The sequence below is a fragment of the Hippichthys cyanospilos genome, chromosome 15 (genome assembly GCF_059441005.1).
Source record: "Hippichthys cyanospilos isolate Australia breed blue-spotted pipefish chromosome 15, RoL_Hcya_1.0, whole genome shotgun sequence".
NCBI lineage: Eukaryota > Metazoa > Chordata > Actinopteri > Syngnathiformes > Syngnathidae > Hippichthys > Hippichthys cyanospilos.
The window spans coordinates 7,766,634-7,785,472 of record NC_142383.1 but is presented as its reverse complement, the minus strand read 5'-3'; the positions used below and the strand labels follow the sequence as shown (position 1 = coordinate 7,785,472).

General features: G+C 40.3%; 1 protein-coding gene and 1 long non-coding RNA gene across 2 annotated transcripts in view; one reads left to right on the top strand and one right to left on the bottom strand.

Annotated features, from left to right (window-relative positions):
* Positions 1-10,964, bottom strand: part of LOC148411584 (uncharacterized) — a 38,583-nt gene extending 27,619 nt beyond the window's left edge. The window contains exons 1-3 of the long non-coding RNA XR_015867985.1: positions 10,858-10,964; positions 10,659-10,741; positions 8,630-8,814 (exon numbers count right to left, since the gene is read on the bottom strand). This is a non-coding gene — a long non-coding RNA (uncharacterized LOC148411584). The remainder of the gene's footprint in view (positions 1-8,629; positions 8,815-10,658; positions 10,742-10,857) is intronic.
* Positions 10,965-11,125: 161 nt separating this feature from the next.
* On the top strand, positions 11,126-18,297 carry klf4 (Kruppel like factor 4). Its single transcript, XM_088434220.1, has 5 exons — positions 11,126-11,351; positions 11,466-11,574; positions 13,051-13,885; positions 14,250-14,420; positions 17,457-18,297. Exons 2-5 carry the CDS (start codon positions 11,488-11,490, stop codon positions 17,630-17,632), a joined length of 1,269 nt encoding a protein of 422 aa, XP_088290346.1. The 5' UTR covers positions 11,126-11,351; positions 11,466-11,487; the 3' UTR covers positions 17,633-18,297.
* The last annotated feature ends 542 nt before the right edge of the window (positions 18,298-18,839 follow it).

Sequence of the window (18,839 nt, the reverse complement as noted above, 5' to 3'; positions counted from 1 at the left end):
ATAACAAGCGAGTCGGCTGCGCCTGCTCTGGAACGTGGAAGGCCTCGTACGCGCACCGCAATCTGACAACAATTACCGCATGGATGTCAGCATATCATAATGCCACTTGGAGATGGGCCGCAGATGATTTGGAGCTGGAAAAGCCATCCAGAATTCCAACATCTACGATCAATCAAGTCGAAACGTAACAGCCGAGTTGCATCGGGGGAACGTCGACACCTGATTAGCCCGCCAGTGGCTCTGGGAATACTTGTGATCTCTCGCAGAAGCACAACTTGAATCCTCATATGTTTCCATAGGAACCATGCTAACGTCGTAAAGTTGTGGTCTTGCTTTACTGGCAAGCTTTAACATCACTTTTTTCCAAATTAGATTGTTCGTATGTAGCTCTGGAAGTTCTTTTTTTTTTTTCATGAAAGCATGCACGAAGGCCCCGGGAAGAATAATGGCAACATTTAGGGGACGATAACTGCTTTGCTGGCTTCAGGCGCGGCTCGTATTGAGTTGCCGGCTAGCCAAGTCACATGGCTGCAGATGCTATGAGAGGCCTCTTGTGATTGTCTCCTTATCTGTTTATGTCATTAGCGGACGGCTTAAAACTGGCGAGAGATGCCATTAATGAGCTCGTGAAGCATCATTTATTCAGGGGTTCTCATTTTGCTCGTACGGTGGCCCGATAACAAGAATTTGCATGCAAGTCGGAATTCGCCTCAGTAAAATCAGAATTACAATAAATATTTTTATGACAAACACCCCAAAAATGTTGTAAAAATCCCACCTTATTTTGGTCTGGATCAACCAGATGTTGGTCCTAGTTTTATTTTGCATTGGCATATTTTTCACTTTGTTATTAGTTATAAATAATTATAACAGGCGTTGCAATTGTCAGTAAGTGAATGATTATTTGAAATAAACTGATTCTAATGATTCATTATTTCTTAAGAGAACTGTATGTCTGTATTGACTAACATATTGAACAAAAAGACACATTGCAAGATTTAATTTTCAATAGATTTTACAGTTCAATACCGTTTACATGTTCAAAGAGAGGTAATATGACAGTCGAGAAGAATACACTCAATGTAGAAAAAAGCAAAAGCAAAAACAAAAAATGATTTTAGGGCAGTATATATTTAATCACACCAGATTGTATGACTTCAAATCGTCATCAAATGTAATAGTTGTATTTAGAAAGAAAGTACACTATAAATGATGAATTTTGCCATCAAAACGTTAATAGTTACATATCAAGTAGGACAGCCCTTATTTTAAAAATGATTACAAATTGATAAGGCGAAAAAATATTCTGTCATTTTGATTGCAAAAAAAACAAAAACAAAAATGTTATTAGTAATTCCTAGTAATTAAACACTTCCATCCAAGTGGCAACACCGAGTGTCATTTGTGGTCAGTATCTTCAAAATGTAACTTAAAGTAACTGGTAATCTAACTTAATTACTTTGTAAAGAAAGTAATCATAAAGTAACTTTTTGAGTACGTTTTCAAGGTAACTGTGGCAACGCTGTGAAAACAGACTTGCGAAACTTGTTTTCAAACACACAACTCAACCAGTTATCTATTTTGTTTGATTATCACTCTGTTTCACATCACATTCACGGAGTACATGGCTCAACCCAACTCATTGTTGATAGCGCACATAAATATTGAAGTGGTCTTCTAACATCAATTATTGTATGTCCCAAAAGTTTTCCAAGCAGAGCAAAAATTTTCTCTTAACACACCAAACACAACATGATAATTGAGCAAGGTAATCTTTTGCAGCGTTTGGTAATCAGATCATTGCGGCGTTACTGCTATGTGTGTGCCCCACCGAATGACGCTTATGTCCAAAACAGAAATGACAGCGCAGAAGCGCGCCCGGAATGGCGCGAAACCAGCCAACCTGATGTTTATCGACACTCCCAAAGTTTATCCAAACATTTTTGCACATTTTGGGTCAAAACAGATGCGGATTTGGAAAAATGTTCTCATCACAAAAATGTTTTGTGTCTTCCTGAGTTCAGTCAAGGCCATCTTGAATAAAGAATTGAATTTCCTCATGCAACGTTAATGTACAACTACTGTTGTGCTCAGGGTTACAGACAGTAACCAAGAAGAATGTGTAAGATCTTTTTTTTTTTTTTTTTTAATAATGGCACACGAGGCAAAACACAATTTACTTTTAATGTGGTTAAAAATTAAACGACAATACAAGGCATTTCAGAATAGCCCAATCATTAAACAGAACACAGAAAAAAAAAGAGGTTAAGTCAGTCATACTTTGCAGAAAAACTGCTTATTTTTCATGGTATATAAATTTATGAGCATTACTGTACGCAACCATGTTCTTCTACGGCGCTTTTCATCATTAGCGTTTTGGGTGATCTGGAACCTATTCCAAGGTTAACTTCCTGAGTCGGTCCATGGCCAATTGCATATTGAATCATTCGCCACTACCGACGATTAAAGATGTTCAAAGAACAGGGATTGAACCAGAACTTTTTTTTACAAAGGGTGTCCAAGGTGGCCACAGGGAGTTTAAGGGCCTAGACATAGCAATCCAATACTGAATGTCACGATTAAGCATGGCGAGGGAAGGCGTGGAGGGAGAGGACCCAAATGCAGGGAAGCCGGAAAACAGGCTGAACTCCATGCCCGAAGTAAGCTGGGATAGACACCAGCAAGCCTGCGTCCCTTGGGAGGATAAGTGGCTCTAGAAAGAGGAAGGATGGATGGAAAAAGGGACCAAAAAAAAAAAAAAAATCAAGGAATCAGACTGACTACAAAGTTACAACCAAAAACCTAACCATATGGTGGCAGTCCACTTGCTGTTGATTTTACGAGAAACAAACAAGCAGGACGATCGAGAATATCGGCACGCACTAATGGTAATACGGCCATATGTAAAAGGCAGTTAGCTGGAGCTAAATATCTGCACCACAGAATAACTTTTATGAAAATCTTTAGACCTGTCTAGGTGGCTGTATAGCGGCCACAAAACCACAGGAGCAAGACCCACACAAGAAGGCACAAGCCAAGATTTGAACCTGTGACCTCTCTGCTGTGAAATACACGCGCTAACCGCTACCCCAACTATGTTTATGTGACCTAAAACATCAGCCGGACAGTTAGTTAAGGTTTTATGACCGTCGGGAGTCTGGAAGGAATGAACACACTTGACGTTACATCCCACGGGACCAATTGTTTTCATAATTAGAACAACTTGGACCTCAGCCAGCGTGGTGAAACACATCGTGTTAGAGAAAGAACATTTTTCATCGTTGTTATCATTACTATTGCGGCAGATTTCAACTTGAGCATCCACAGATTTAGACAAATCTCCCTGGCGGATTGCGCTCGGTTTCATCATCGGCGTCGGCCCGAAAACCAGGCCCAAATGCGAATCGTCAAACGCGGCACTCCTCGGGACTCGTGTCGCGGCGACGGCGAGGGACGGGAAGTGCGTTGGCTTCAAAAGGAAGGTTCAAGCGGGCTGGAAGCGGCATAAAAATCAATTGTTTGACGTCGGCGAGCCGCGATGCCGTCCAAGTCGAATCAATAAGGTGAGCTCATGGGAAGTCCCTGACTCTCCCGCGTCCGACAGACAGCGGCTGGAGTCGCGGGGGCTTTGCTTTTTAGAGGCTTCTAATCCTAGCCACATCCCCTCCCACCCACCGGCATCACCACTGTCTCCACACACCCCCGCTGTCTGCTGATGTACCCTCATTCCCTGGATGATGCATCGCAAACATGCCCGGTGAGAGAGTCCAAGCCCGCATAAACTTTCTCCTTCTGCTGCCTGCCCTGTGTCATGTGACCAGGAAGCGCGGCTCCCCCTTCATTTCCCCTTCTGGCAGCGAGGAAACATTGTAGCAGAAAAAGGGGCGGCGTTGAGCCCCGTGACGTGGGAAGTTAAAAATAACCGGTATATTTAAGGCCGGCGAGGAATCCCGGAGCAGACAGAGGCCGGACAGCCGGCGGCCCGGCGGGAGCTCCCTTGCTCCGCGACGTCCTGTCATGCCAACGGAAGCCGCGGCGCTTAGTCAGTTAGACGTGACATCGCCTTGTGGTCCGGCATAAACCTCTTTCATATGGCTCGCGGATCACATTCGATATGACGATCCGCACCTCGTTCCACTTAATTGCACGTTTCCTGAAATGTTTGTTTTGGTCACCCTTGAACACGCCAAGATGACAAAACGAGATACGGGACATTTTACGAGCATCGGATAGGCCGGCGAGCTCAAGCGTGCGGACGTTGGAGCGCCAATGTTTGAAAAACAAAAACTGAGTCGGAATCATCTATAATTCTCCGAGTGTGTTAGAACACACAAGGAATTTGCGCATGTTTGAGCCACTTTGGTACGACAGCAAACAAGACGCTACAAGAAAATAAACTTTAGGACATAAGCCCTAACCCTAAACAACATTTGTTTTTTGTTTTTTTGCAACAAAACGTTCTATGCACCTAGTCAAAACATGACAATATGATTAATACTGAATTTGTGGAATATGAATGAAAGGTCAGGGGTCAAATATTCAAATGTTTTTCTTGAAACCTCTAGAATCCCAAAGACTAACTTGCACAAAGTGATTAGATAGCAGGTGAAGAAGATTGGCAGACACACAATTGATCCCTGTCATTGTGCTTTCAAACGGTTTCCCTCTGGTCGACGTCAGTGGGCTCGAAAAAGACGGGACAGTCAGACGGAGTCAGAGACAACTTTTTTCCCACAAAGCTATTAACGTTCTGAACAAAAAAAAAAACAAAACACTGAAAATAACAACAATTGCATTCCTGTGATTTCTATTTTCTTTATTCTTCATTTATATATTATTTATTATTGTTCATATTATTAATAAGCACCAATCGGACAAGCTCTCCTCATTTTCTTGTATAGCTGGACAATAACAATGGAGGTATTCTACTCTATTGTTTTGTAAATATTGCACCCTCAAACCTTGGGTATTTCTAAATCTGTGACGTCACAGAACCCACATGAATAAGGATTTTACAACTATTTCATACCCTCTTTTGGTGAAGCTTTGAGGCTTCGATCAGGGCAAAATCTCCACCTTGGCAAACTAAAAAATGTTGCAAGCCGTGAGTATTTCATGTTGCGCATGGGAAATTCTGCAGTATATGGTGTAGCATAGCTCGATTTTTAGCTGGTATAAAAGCATTTCCAGTACCCCTAGCGGTGGATGGACTAACTTCTTATGTGCATCTTCTTATGTGAAGAAGACTGATTTTTTTTTAACACATTCACAGCAGTTGATGACTATAGATGTCAAAGATCCATTTTAGCTGAGCTGGCAGTGAACGAGTTAATGACAGCGCTTACTTTTTTCACAATTGCATTAGCTGTTTATAATTGGAGCCAAAAGGGCTGTTGAAGGAAGAATGAGTAAATAATTTACACTGGAACTTATACAAAGTACATGGATTCAAACAAAGCAGAAGGCTTTACCAAACATGTTGTAGCATGAGATGATGTTTCTTGTTTTAAATTTGCATTTGCACAAAAAAAATACATTATTAGAAGCAACATATCCCTATCACCAACAAAAATGCATTACGGCATTATCAATTGAGTAACTTGCCGTCAAAAAAAAAAAGGAAGAGATTTTGTATTATTTGACTTCTTTTTCTACTTTGTGTGTGCAGAACTGATCACCTTTGCATTACGCCTTCATCATTATAACTAACTATTTCATTGCTGTCATAATAGTGGTAAAAATCAGACGGGAGAAATGAAAAAATATGTTTTATAGTGCTGAACTAAGTTTCACCCTCAACTGCGAGCTAAAATGGCAACGGTTGGAACCTGCTATGGATTTTTTCTATTCATTTCAAAAGGTGTTGAAGTGATTTCATTATAGAAACAACGCAAAGTTTTCTCTCAACTCCTCTTTCAGTAAAGAGCCTATTAAAATCCATTTTGGTCACGGAAAAATACTTTTTTTTTCTCTTTACATAGCGTGACGGAAGGGGCCTGCGCGAGGTAGCGACTCGGCTTTCACGAATTAGTGCAAGAATGACAACTATTTCTAATAATTACCGAGCGGCAGCCGGACCAAAGTGGCCCAACGCTCGCTTGAATATCTTCAGTCCTAATCTGCCGCCACTCAGATTTACTCGGTGACCACCGCACTGTTTACAGTTCACCTGCGAAAGCATTAGAGGGGAGCATTAGTATAATGGCTAACACCTGAGCTAACTTAATGTGATAAGACAGCACGCGTGTCATGTCACAGCTAATGAATGGAAAATGTTACACCTCTTACAGTAACAGGCTGCTTTTCATGCCACTATGATAATAATAACATCATAAAAATGGTTTGCAGAAATGAGCGGACGCCCATCTGTCTAAAAGTTTGTCAAAGCACAAGCCAGAAAATTTGCTTAAACTGGTTGCTTCTAGCCAAAATGGCTGACTTCCTGTTGACTTGAGCCAAAAAATAACCAAGGTTTCTTGATCACGTTTTTAAAATAGATCGATTTTCCTCAGGGTTGTTTTGGGGCAAGTTAAGGCCCCAAAAGATTGATTTGCCGGAAGAATAATAAACGCAACAATTCTAATTTAATAATACAGTAATGACCTCAATCCCTCCACATCTCGTTCCTGCGCCGTGCTCTCGTCGGAGCGGTGGATTTATGGTCGATATTTGGCTTGTTATGCTTTAAAATATGATTCATGCTGGGTGGGCTCCGGAATTCCAAGAGTTAGACAGAGCCGAGGCAACGCAACAAGAAACGCAAATCATCCTGTTGATGATGCGAGTCGGCGTTTGCTCTTTGGGCCAAAAGGGATTGTTGATACTGTAGATGTCTTGTCAAAAGTGGTTACTACACAACTTTATAGGATGGGACTTGTGCCAAAGATCAAATTCCAAATTTAAATGCTATCTCCTCTTTTGATTCACTCAGAAGGAATCCAACAGTTTCATGAGATCTGATATACAGTTGGTTTCAGTTGATCAATTTATGCAATGTATTCAAACTGGAAAACGCATGCTGGGAAACGTGGGATTATTGACTATTACTAACTCATTTACTGCCACTGATGATTAAAGATACATTTTAGACAGGCTGGAAATGTACGAGTCAAACTTTCGAACAGTCCAAGGAAGCTAGTCCAATTTCCAAAAAAGAAATTCTCCAATACAAAATGATGGCTGTCTTACAATTCCATTCTATTCTGATTCTGATTCTGATTTGATGATAAATCTACATTTTTTGAAAATGATCTGCTTGACAATGATTTCTGCTTCAATTTATAGATGTGGAAAAAAAAAAAAAAGATCTACTCCCGTCTGCTTTGCAAGACAGAATGACAAATGATGACATTGAAGTGTCTTTTTTTGTTGTTGTTTTTACATTACATTTTGAATTGTAAGGAAAGAGCCTTTTTGCGCAAAAAGTGTATGGAATTTTTGATATACAGGATATCGCCTTATAAACATTGATTGAAAGCCCACATTGTTTGGATAGTTGGAGTTATTGATGTTTAATGTATTGATGGATATTTTTCAGTCTGAGTTCGAAATGTTCGACAGCACTGAATGCACCACCTAGTTAGTGCCCTGCTGGAGACTTGTGCTTCATCTATAACACCAAAGTAATTGACTAGAAGTTTCTTAGCATCCTTGATCAGTGATTGAATGATTTTTTTTTTTTTTAATGGCGTGCATGTCAATGTATCGAGGACTCAAGCCAACTAATCTGCTCCCACAGCTGCAAAGGCTAATTTACCAAACAAAAGCCTTCTATGGCTATTGCATTGTCCTACATGTATTATTTGGTGTGTTTATTTTGAAGTTGGCCTTTGTTGCATCCTCCTTGGTAAGTCTTTTGTTGTTGGTTTTTTTTTTTGGCTTGCTTATTGTCCCAGGAAAGAGGAGGAAGCTCAGCAATGCTCTCTCCCTTCTCGACCTGCTGAAATGTTTAAGGTAGTCGCCTACCAAGCGACACCCCACTCCTTCTCCGGTGTGCACGTGTGAAATTGAGACAGATGCTTGCTGGAAGCGTTTTCTCACAATAGTTTTTTTCTGACATATTTAATGTCTTTCAGCCAAACACATACATTGCATTTTTTGTGCCATTTTTGTGAGACAATGCATCTTATTTTTTTATCGTTTTTGTCTAAAATGCATGTCTTTTTTTTTGCCAGTTTAGGGCAATAGTTTTATTTTTATTTTTGCCATTCTTGGCCTAAAATGCCCCCCACCACATTTTTTGGGTGTCATATTTGGACTTTTATTTTTTGCCTTTATTTGGATGATTTTTTTTTTTTTGAGTCGTTTGTGGCCAATTCTTTTTTCCCAGCCATTTGCAACTGAACACTTTCAGTGGCTGAAAATTCTGCACATATGTAAATATCCGTGCAATTGATGCTTCTTCATAATGAAATCTTCATCAACTACACAGGCACATTTTACGGCAGTATAAGCAGGGGTGATATTTGACATAAAAAGTGAAGGTAGACCCCCTTATACACTAGCTTTATCTAGCCTTTTTACCAACTTGCCATTCTGTGTATAAGATGGCATGCCGTCCACCCATTCATCCTTTTCCAACCCATTTGCAAGTGTGTCAATGTTTTTGGACAGCAAGAGGAAGCCATACCTGATGAATGGCCACAAGCTTGAGATTCAAGCCCAGAATCCTAAACTTTAAAGCAGAAAAGCTCTTTGACGCTGATATGGGTAATAGTAAGGAAAAGTGTACTTGTCCACCGCTGGTGTCAAGCCAGAGGTTCACATGCAGCACTTTGTGTTGAACGCAGTCATTACCATCTCACTTGCATTTATCTGTAAAACATGTAAAACATAATTGCCATTAAAAAAGACATCACTGGAACTTCTGTGTACAGTCATAATTTCTTGAAGCCAAACCAAACCTGGAGTTGCTGGATTAACGCGTGACGTCACGTATGATGCCTGGTTTGAACTCTTGACTTCACGGGCCTATTTTCCTCCGGAAAATTGTACTTTATGACACAGTTCCGTTGTATTCACGTGTAATTTTACTCAGCGGGACACACTAAGCCTCCGTCATTGTGTTGAAAGGAGGATGGAAAACGCAGCAAGACAGTGGTGTCATTTTCTCAGGCTTTATCTCTATTCACTCTTCCCCCTCACTCCTTTGCTTATTATTGCCATGCAAAGCATAGATCATTTTCAAAAAAAGCATTATCCGGCCACATAAAGAGGCAGGCTACAATGGCAGTAGCCCACATTGAGCTAGTTTGGGGAGTATTGTGAGGGTTCAAGCCATTGCTGCGTGTTTACAGGAGACATCCTAATGGGATGTTTAGACAGATTACCTAATAGATCATGTGTGTCCCCCCGGGTTACGGTTGCTCTTCCACAAAATGTTTCTTTCCCACCAAAGTCTTGTGCGCTTTGGCCGACAAAAACACGTGGCATGCGCTCAGGTAATTAAAAAAAATATCATACATTGACACTTGACAGCATGTCCTGTTGGAATTACGGCATGTTTGTTGACATGCCCAACGGACAAGATCCTGATGCGAGCAGGATGAGCGGCGAAGAACTTTGTTTGCTCTCAAAACTTGGCCAATCGGAATTGTGTCGCAAAGAGAAACAGTGTGTGAGTGTGAGCGAGAGAGCGAGAGAAAGAGTCTTGTGTTAGCTCACTAGCTCTGAGCAAACACAAGCACTTCAAAACCAGTTCAAACGCAGCACTGCAAAGCGCTTGGAGCCATTGTGAGAGCTCCCCAGGTGAGTTTTTCTCATGACAGATTTTCATAACTCGCAATTCGGGTTAGTCTTGTGTTTTTGCAGGGGCTGGGAATTAAGATTTCTTTTATGGTACAATACCCGAGCAATATATGATAACTGTCCAGTGGCCAAGAAATGCAAGTTAGCACTGGTGATACACATGCGTCCATATTAACATGATGTAAAATTATTTTTTTTTTTTAGATTGTGGGACACAGCAGAGAGCATACACACACACATACGTGTGTGTTTGAATTAAGTACTAAATTAATCAATACTAATCAAGTACTTAACTGCTTAAGTACCTAGAGTTATTGCCTCCTTGATCTAATTGATTACCTGAGTACTTATTTACTTAAAGTAATCAATTTCTTTAACACTAGAGTAATTGATTGACATAGTAGCTCATTACCCAAAACAATTGAATAGTTCAGGACTTAATTCATTTGGCAACAGCAATTTTAGACCATCCTTTAGTCAAACACTAGAAAAAAAAAAAGATCTAAAAAAGCGGCTGGGATTGAATGCCTGGATTCTTATAACATGTAAAAATACAGCATGTCTTTCGGATTGAATGAGTTCATATGTAAAGTCTATTAGAATTTGCATGTGTCCAAACTTTTGACGGGTACTGCATTAAAATGTAGTTCGTGTAAGAGGCCTAATTTAACTGTTGTAAATGTTTGTTTCATGAAAATATTGAGTTCCAACAACGTATTCCCATCATCCCGTAGCATTTCTAACTGGCACGTGCTTCTATTAACATACGTGGATTTTTTTTTTTTTTCTTGTTCAAGACAAAACAGATATGACCTTAAAATGCCATGTCACACTAATCTCCCCAAAGCCTCAAGAATCATGATTTTTGGCCCTTCAACTATATTTGCAAACCAATCCGAGTACTAACTCACCTCACAGGACTAGAGCGCTGGCTCTCAATGGAGTCAGTATTTTTCTGGCCTTTGATTGGCTGCACATCCAAACACATCTGCATCTGCACACACGAACGCATTTCACAATCCGCTTCTCCGGTGGTGAGTATGATTGGGTCATGTATACGGCTTGTGTCATGTTATTAGATCATTATTTTCAACGGCTTGAGATGCTTACCCTTGTGCCTATAAGGTAAACGTGTAAATCCAGCAACTAGCCGACTGGGTGACCCTCCTGACACAACTACTCTTCCGGTGAATAACCTTTTACAGGTATTCAGCCACTTTTCACAGGGGCGAGCTCACAGTGCGCATGTGCAACTGTTGCTAACACAAACAACGCTCTTGTTTTGCTCCCCGTTGCCGTGGCAACGGGGTGGAGCCTCGGCCGGCGCTTTAAGAGGCTCGGCTCCGCGCGCAGCTCCCATTCCACACGCACTAAGACGTGCTGCCACCGCTCTTTTTGCGCGTGGCCAGCGAGGGAATCCCCCCCGAACCCCCCCAGCCCCCACAAACACGGCCGGCGCCTTCGAGTCTTCCCACAACAAAAATCTGAACTAACCCACGCGTGGGGGGCTTCTTCTTTTGCAGCATGTCTTGACACACAGCGGAACGACAACTTTTCACCCTCATCACTTCTACCAAGTTTGATCAGAACTTCTCGTGAATTAGGTGATTTTTTTATTTTTATTTTTGGTGGGGGGGAGGACCACCACCAGGAACCTATAGCATCAGGACCAGTACTTGATATTTGTTTTTTGTTTTTGTTTTGACGTCTATCTTTAGGCAGCCTCCAAATGACGTCGAGATGGCTTTAGGAGGAACCCTGCTGCCATCCTTTTCCACGTTCACCAGCCCCGCTGTCAAAACCAAAGCCATTGGAAGTGCCAACTTAGTAAGTGCTCATCTTCTACCTTATGGGGACCGCAATCAAATTTACAGGGGTTGCACAGAAAAGCTTCCGTTTTAAAAGTCAGCTTTTCCAACCCTATATCCTCAACACAAAATTGGTGGACAACTGTGATACCAACTTACTAAATTATAACAGATCTTAATATAACATTATAAAGTGCTTCAATCTTTTAGCAGACTGTAAATTGCAGGTTAGACAGGTCAATAATGGCCTAAATGATGTTTCTTTCATAATGCACCACTGTAGAAGCTCTTTAAATGTAATGTAATGTTGGAAATGTAATGCCATGTATATGTCACAGCTGGCCTAAATAAACAAAGTGCATTAGAAATGACCAACATGTTTGTTGTATTTTGTTTCTGTAAAAGATAATATACGTGAGCAACACCACCAAAAATTGCTGTTATGATACAATATACTGTGGTATTAAATAAAAAAAATGAAAACAAAATAAAATATTAGATTTTAGTGCTTTCATTTTGTTTATTTCGACACATTTTTTTGCCTAAAAGTTTGGGTTAGTACTTAGCCACACCTTAACACTTATGTGCTATAATTATGGATTTGATGTGGTAGTTTCAAAGGATCAAAAACATGCAAATCTCCTGTCATGCTGAACAGCGAGGTATATCGAAAACACAGCTTGATCATGACACTTAACTTATTGGGAAGGTAATTGGTCAATGGTTAAGTCATTACTTGGAACTCAAGCCTATCGATGATGCTTGTCGCAATTTAGTGACCTTAAGAGCATCCATAATTTAGACAGTCATTAAGAATTTTCATTCAAATATATATAATGCTCCATTTTCAATAACGGAGGCATACAATGCCTGCTATTCATGAATGATGTAATGCTGTCTTTCTGTATACAAAACCTTAAACTAAAACTGAAAGTCCGCCTTTCAATGTCCAAATACTTCAGGACCCAGTAGCAAGTTGGATCATCTGAAACAGTTACTTCACCGATAACAGATTCAAATGGTCTGCCTGAATACGTATTAAAAAAAAAAAAAAAAAATCAACGGTGGAAGAGCTGTTCTCACTAGACTGTATGGATTTCTAGACTTAGACTCTCAAAACAAGGACAACTTTAGAAGATGAATTATTAACCCCATGAACCCTTGTCAGAAAGTAGATTGCCGTCTCTAACCCTCATATTATGTTCCTGGAAGGGACAGCAAAAAAAAAAAAAAAAGTCCCTGGGTCACTTTGACCCAGTGCATATGTAGCCACCCAAACGTTCAACCAAAATACATTCAGAAAACTGAGGACAAGTGTCCTGCCAAGTAGACAATCTTGTACTCCTAAAAATACATCCTACATCAACTTTCAAACGGGTTTGTTTTAACACTCAGCTCTTTACCTCGAGAGACCCCCACTCGTTTTTGAATCCAGCGAAAAACTGATGTCACTAGTGTACTATTCCAGTCAATAATGCCTGTGACTTTCCCCTAGAAATGGAAGGAGGAGCTGTCCCATCTTAAGAGACTCAGTGCGCCAACGGGAAGCTCGGACCCAGACCATCCGTCCGCCACCTGTACCACAAGCCCCAGCATGTCCAAGAAAGACAGCGAGCCAGACCTGGACTTGGACTATGACTTCATTCTGTCCAACTCCATGCTCCAGCAGCAGCAACAACAGCAGCAGCAACAGCAGGACGACGTCATGGCGTGCGGTTCCGTCCAAACGCTGCCGTCCAGCTCGCCCGGCTCCTTTTCATCCTCGTACCCCCTGCTGCCGTCCCCTCAGGGTTCGGCCGAGTTGCTCTACACCATCCCGGACATTAGCGACGTCTCGCCGTCCGGCGGCTTCGTGGCGGAGCTCATGAGACCTGAACTGGACCCGGCGTACCTCCACCCCACCAGCCTGCACGGCAAGTTTGTGGTCAAGACCACGGTGGACCTGGGGGAGTACAACCCCAAGGCTTGCGTCAACGCCGCGTCCGACCGCCCCCCTTCGCGGGCGTCGCCACCCTTTACGTGCCATCGGATAAAGCAGGAAGCCCCCAGTAACTGTACAATCTCCCCGCCGATGGACCTGCACCGGCAGCGGCCCGGCCACCTGGAGCTGCACGGCTTCCCCGGAAACGGCGGGCGCTCCGCCATGACGGGCGGCGGCGGGCGCCTGTCCTCGTCCTCGTCGCTCTCCCCGGATCACCCCCTGAGCCGCGAGCACCAGGTGTTGGGCCACCCTCACGCTCAGATTCCTCTACCTCCCCACGGATACCACCACAGCTCACCGCAAGGATTCACCGCCTACCCTCAGCCCACCGCCATGCAGCACTACCAAGGTAGCGTCTCACGCCATGTTCAACATCCGTGCATTAGGCGGAAGAAAAGAAACGCAGACACTAACAAAGACCAGATTGTCAAAGAAATCTTTTTTTAAATTGGGCCTATACAACATGGTGGGTTGTAATTACAGCCTAAAACAAGCGCTTGAAAGGGATTAAAACCGACATCCCACGGCCTTGGACGCAAAACCGTCTCTTAATCGTAGACTTGCAGAAGCCAGACCAGATGTGAAGCAAATGAAACGTATTGTTTTTTCTTGTACGTCTATGACTTGTTTTCCATTGCGTCTCTCTGTAGTTCTGACACCACCTTGCATCCAAAGGTCCCAAAATCGTGACTTTTTTTTTTTTTTAAATGCAGACCCCCTCATGATCTCCAGCGGCGACTGCTTGCCAGAGGAGCCCAAGCCCAAGCGCGGGCGACGTTCGTGGCCCCGCAAGCGCGTGGCCACGCACACGTGCGACTACGTCGGTTGCGGGAAGACGTACACCAAGAGCTCGCACCTCAAAGCGCATCACCGCACGCACACAGGTAACCACACCAAGCTCCTGCTTAGTGATTCTAGGATGCCCTTATTACACTTCACAGACTTGTACTCGACCTGCGCATGCACGGAAAATGATTCTCTCATTCTATCTTAAAGACATATTTCTTTAAGCGTCAGGACGAGGGGTGTCCAAACTACGGCCAGAGGGTCATTTGCGGCCCGCCATCCATTCTCCCATCAGAAATTACAAGGAAAAAAATGAAGAAAGTTTAAAAATAAAGGTCCCATATATATATATATATATATATATATATATATATATATATATATATATATATATATATATATATATATATATACTGGATTTTAATAAATATAGGTTTATATACGGTAGAGCTTTACGCAAAGTGAAGAAACTTTTCTATTTCTATTCAAAACACTGTGGTGAATAAAGAACGCGTTTTTTGTGGTGAAGGGATTGGGTTGTCGTTCAGTGCAGGGGTTGGTCTAGGTGGGATACAAGGCTGTCGGTCACCCAAAAATTCCTACTTTGTTTGACCCATCTTCTTTAACAGAAAGCTTCTGCAGCAGTTCATCAAATGAACTTAACTCTTTCAGTGCCACATATTATTTGAAAAGGAAACCTCGAGAGGGCCAGTATGTTTAGAATTTTTACTCACCTTGCAAGGCCAACAGAATATTGTGTGTTATGTCTATGTAAATATGGGTGCTGTCATATAAAAGATTGACTTCCATTCTTCAGTTAGAATTGATGTAGGTAATAGCTATGTTGTAAGTGTGTAAGTGTGTCAGTTAGCACTACAATGCTCAATTGGCTTATATTAGGTAAGCATTAGTCAAGGGTGTCAGCTCTTCTCCATAAAAAACGTACTGTATTTGACTAGAGTTGTATTATTTATTATTGTTATTACTATTTTGATAAATCAGAGTTTTCATCCATGGCACTGAATGAGTTAAAATTGCTTCCTTGACTGATTATGCCTTGTTCAAAACATGAGTCAATGAATTTTAAAGTGACCCTTGCATTCTTCCATTTTACTGTATGTGGCCCCTAAACCAAAAGTTTGGATACCTCTGGTCTAGACGTTCAATCCTGGGTACCTATTTATATTTTTTCACATTTTTTGTCAAGTGTTCGGCCAAAAGAAGATCTAAAAACTGCTGGTACTAAATGAATGATGTGCTAAAGTAATTAGTTACTTTAGTACAAAAAGTAATCAATTACTTGTAGAACTTTGGAAATGTAATCAATTACTAACCCTAATTGTTTACTTTAGTTCTTCAGTACCTAACCACTTTAGCGCATATTTTCTTAAACTAATCACTTACTTGAGTACTTAATTACCTCAAGTAATCAATTACCTAGCATTTAATTAGCTAAGTGATTTACTTTACTTTAATTCATTTAGTAACAGCAATATCTTTTCTACTTTAGCCAAACATTTGGAAAAAAAACACTTGGGCTTGTAAGGCTTGGATCCTTAAGAAAAAGGGGAAAATAGATCTTAAGGTTTAAATGAGTTCATCACAAAAAGAGGGCAGGGAGTAGAAGCTGACATTTTTTTCAGCAATACTGCAGGTCTCAGGAATCCCACAGGATTCTGTGGTCTATGGTCTATGGTCTTGGGACAGGATTTTTTTTTCTCTGTGAGAGTGAGATTCCTGTGTCACTCTCTAGTAGAGAGAACCTTAGTGGTCTGGTTTCAAGCTTTTAAAATACTCTTTCATCGCAGAAAACTCTTAACATCTCCAAATGTTTTTTTTTTGGATAAAAATATTGATCAGAAATATGCACGCAGTTTTATTTTGTTTGTATTTTAATTATGAAAAATGATATACATGCTTTACCCTGGACAGCAACAATTCACACAAACATGTACCTCCTTAAATTGGTTATCTTTGTCTAATGAAGGGTAAATATGTCCAATTTCCAACATCCAAAACAGAAATACTTTGAGCCCTCAGTTTATTTTCAAGTTTGCATGTAAAGCATATATATATGGTGTGTATCAACAAATGTTTTTTTTTTTTTATTATTAGGTTCCAAACAAATTATTTTTTACTTTTGAGAGGAAGTTCAATGTAATAAAATACAAAAGTATTTTGGGTTTTAAAACAAAATTCAAACACTTAAATCACATAAAATGAATGGGAATAAAAAATAAGCGCTTTTAAAAGTTGTAAAACAAGTGCATTTAATTGCAAATCAATTTTGGTTGTAGCACATAAAGTGAAATGAAATCATTGCCTTTACAATCATAAAAACCTTTCTGAAGTAAAATTTTAACATTCGCCACTGCAATACAAGTGTAAAAAGAGACGAACCCCTGTATAACACATTTAAAAACAATTGCAAGTACTGTACTCAAACAGTACTGTAAAAGACACCTGTCAGAATAGTAAAGAAAATAGTTATTCGTAAGACGAGCCTGCCCTCTAGTGGCTTTTTATGGTTATTACAATCACACCAATATGACCAATATGTTTACTACAGTACGTGCATAAGTACTGTACATACATAGTATTTGAATTTGTGTATAAAAAAATCAATTTACGTTGTATTTAACTTCATTATTAGTACATTTTTAAATAAAAACAATAAAAAAACAAGAAAAGAATAATTTAAAAAATGTTGTGGAAAAATATACAATACACAAATATGTTTTTCTTAAATCATCCATAGTTTCATTACAGTGAAAAGGCAGTGTTGTACTAGGATGACATGTTAACTGATACGAAGTTTGATTTCCATTAGTTGAAAAAAAAAACACCTTGCAACAGTCACTTCTTTGGGAGTGATTTAAACAATGTATGGTGTGAAATATGACGTGTTTTGTGTTTATCTTTTTTTTTTTTTTTTTAAAAAAAACAAGTTCAGTGCAATACATTGGACAATTAAATTATTATTTTTTGTAATGTTTTTAAATGAAAAAAATAAATCACTATTTTTTAACCACAACAATGTGAATACCATCACGTGGCTGAGTTTTGGAACTCTCTTGATATAATACAATCTGGTCACCACTGACCTCCATTTTGTGTGTTGCCCCCCCAACCAGGAGAGAAGCCTTACCATTGTGACTGGGAGGGCTGCGGCTGGAAGTTCGCACGATCCGACGAGCTGACGCGCCACTACAGGAAGCACACGGGCCATCGGCCGTTCCAGTGTCAGAAGTGTGACCGGGCCTTCTCCAGATCGGACCACCTGGCCCTCCACATGAAGCGACACTTGTGAGGCAAGGACTGCCAAAACAAAAAGGCAAATTCAAATGACATGCTGTGGCGTTCACAGCTAAAGACAATCAAGACCAGACCTGCGAGCGTGGGTCAGAACCGGACCAAAAACTGGAAGTCAACTTTATTTATGAGACCAAACTCAAAGAGGACCAGCAACTGGAATCTCGTGTGGAAAATCTCCAGAGGCCTTCATTAAATCGCCAACGACACTGTATTCATAATGCATAGTTATATTTATACATATTCACATTCCACCTGTCACTTCAGGAACAATGTTAGAATTAATTTATATTGACTGGTGCTCAGTGACTTTTTCCCCAAAAGGTACCAAAGAAACCACGACAAAGTGCCATATATCAAGTGTTTCCCCTCTTTTTTTCCACACTCAAAAATCAGGTTTTGGAGCGTGAAGGCAATCTGAGAAAGCACTGCAAGTCCCATAGTGCAATAATTTATAAGGAAACATTCCTATTTTTATAATGAATGGAATGAGTGACTATGAACAAAAAAGGGGTGTTTTGTTTGTTTTGTTTTTATATAGCCAAAACGGAAAACAAATGTAATATAATCTTTATCTCTGTACATTTGTAGATACAAAAAAACCCTCTGTTATGAAATGTTTTGTATTTTATGGTATAATAAAATGTATTTCAATTAAAGAAACGGTGCAATTTTTCCCTCGGGATATCAACAGCTTATGAAATGTACATTATAGACTGAAGTATAGTATTGTAAAAAAAATGTTTCTAATAACCTGCAAATATATAATTGCCATACTTTTTCCTTTAATTTTACATGGACTATGCTTTAAAGACCGTAAAAGTAAAATGGATATTACTTCTAAAGGTATAGAAAACATAATAAAATGTCAGTGAAAATGTAACATCTATTGTTGCCATTAAAGACATGTGTAGTAAGTTAAAAACTATCTAAATATTACTAATGTCGATCAATACATTTAAAATGTAAAGCTCTTCGACAGAGAATACATGAGCAGCACATATTAAGACATATCACATTTCCGTGAAAGTCTATACAGTTGAGACAAAATGTATAGTTCGTTACAAATATTTTTTAAATAAAATATGAGCTGGATAGAAATAGATGGAAATCAATACGGACAGGACTCACCAAGGGCAAGGTGGAGATCCGCGTCGTGCTCTCTGTTGCCATCTGTTGGTACCTCAGTGGTAGCGCAGTACTGC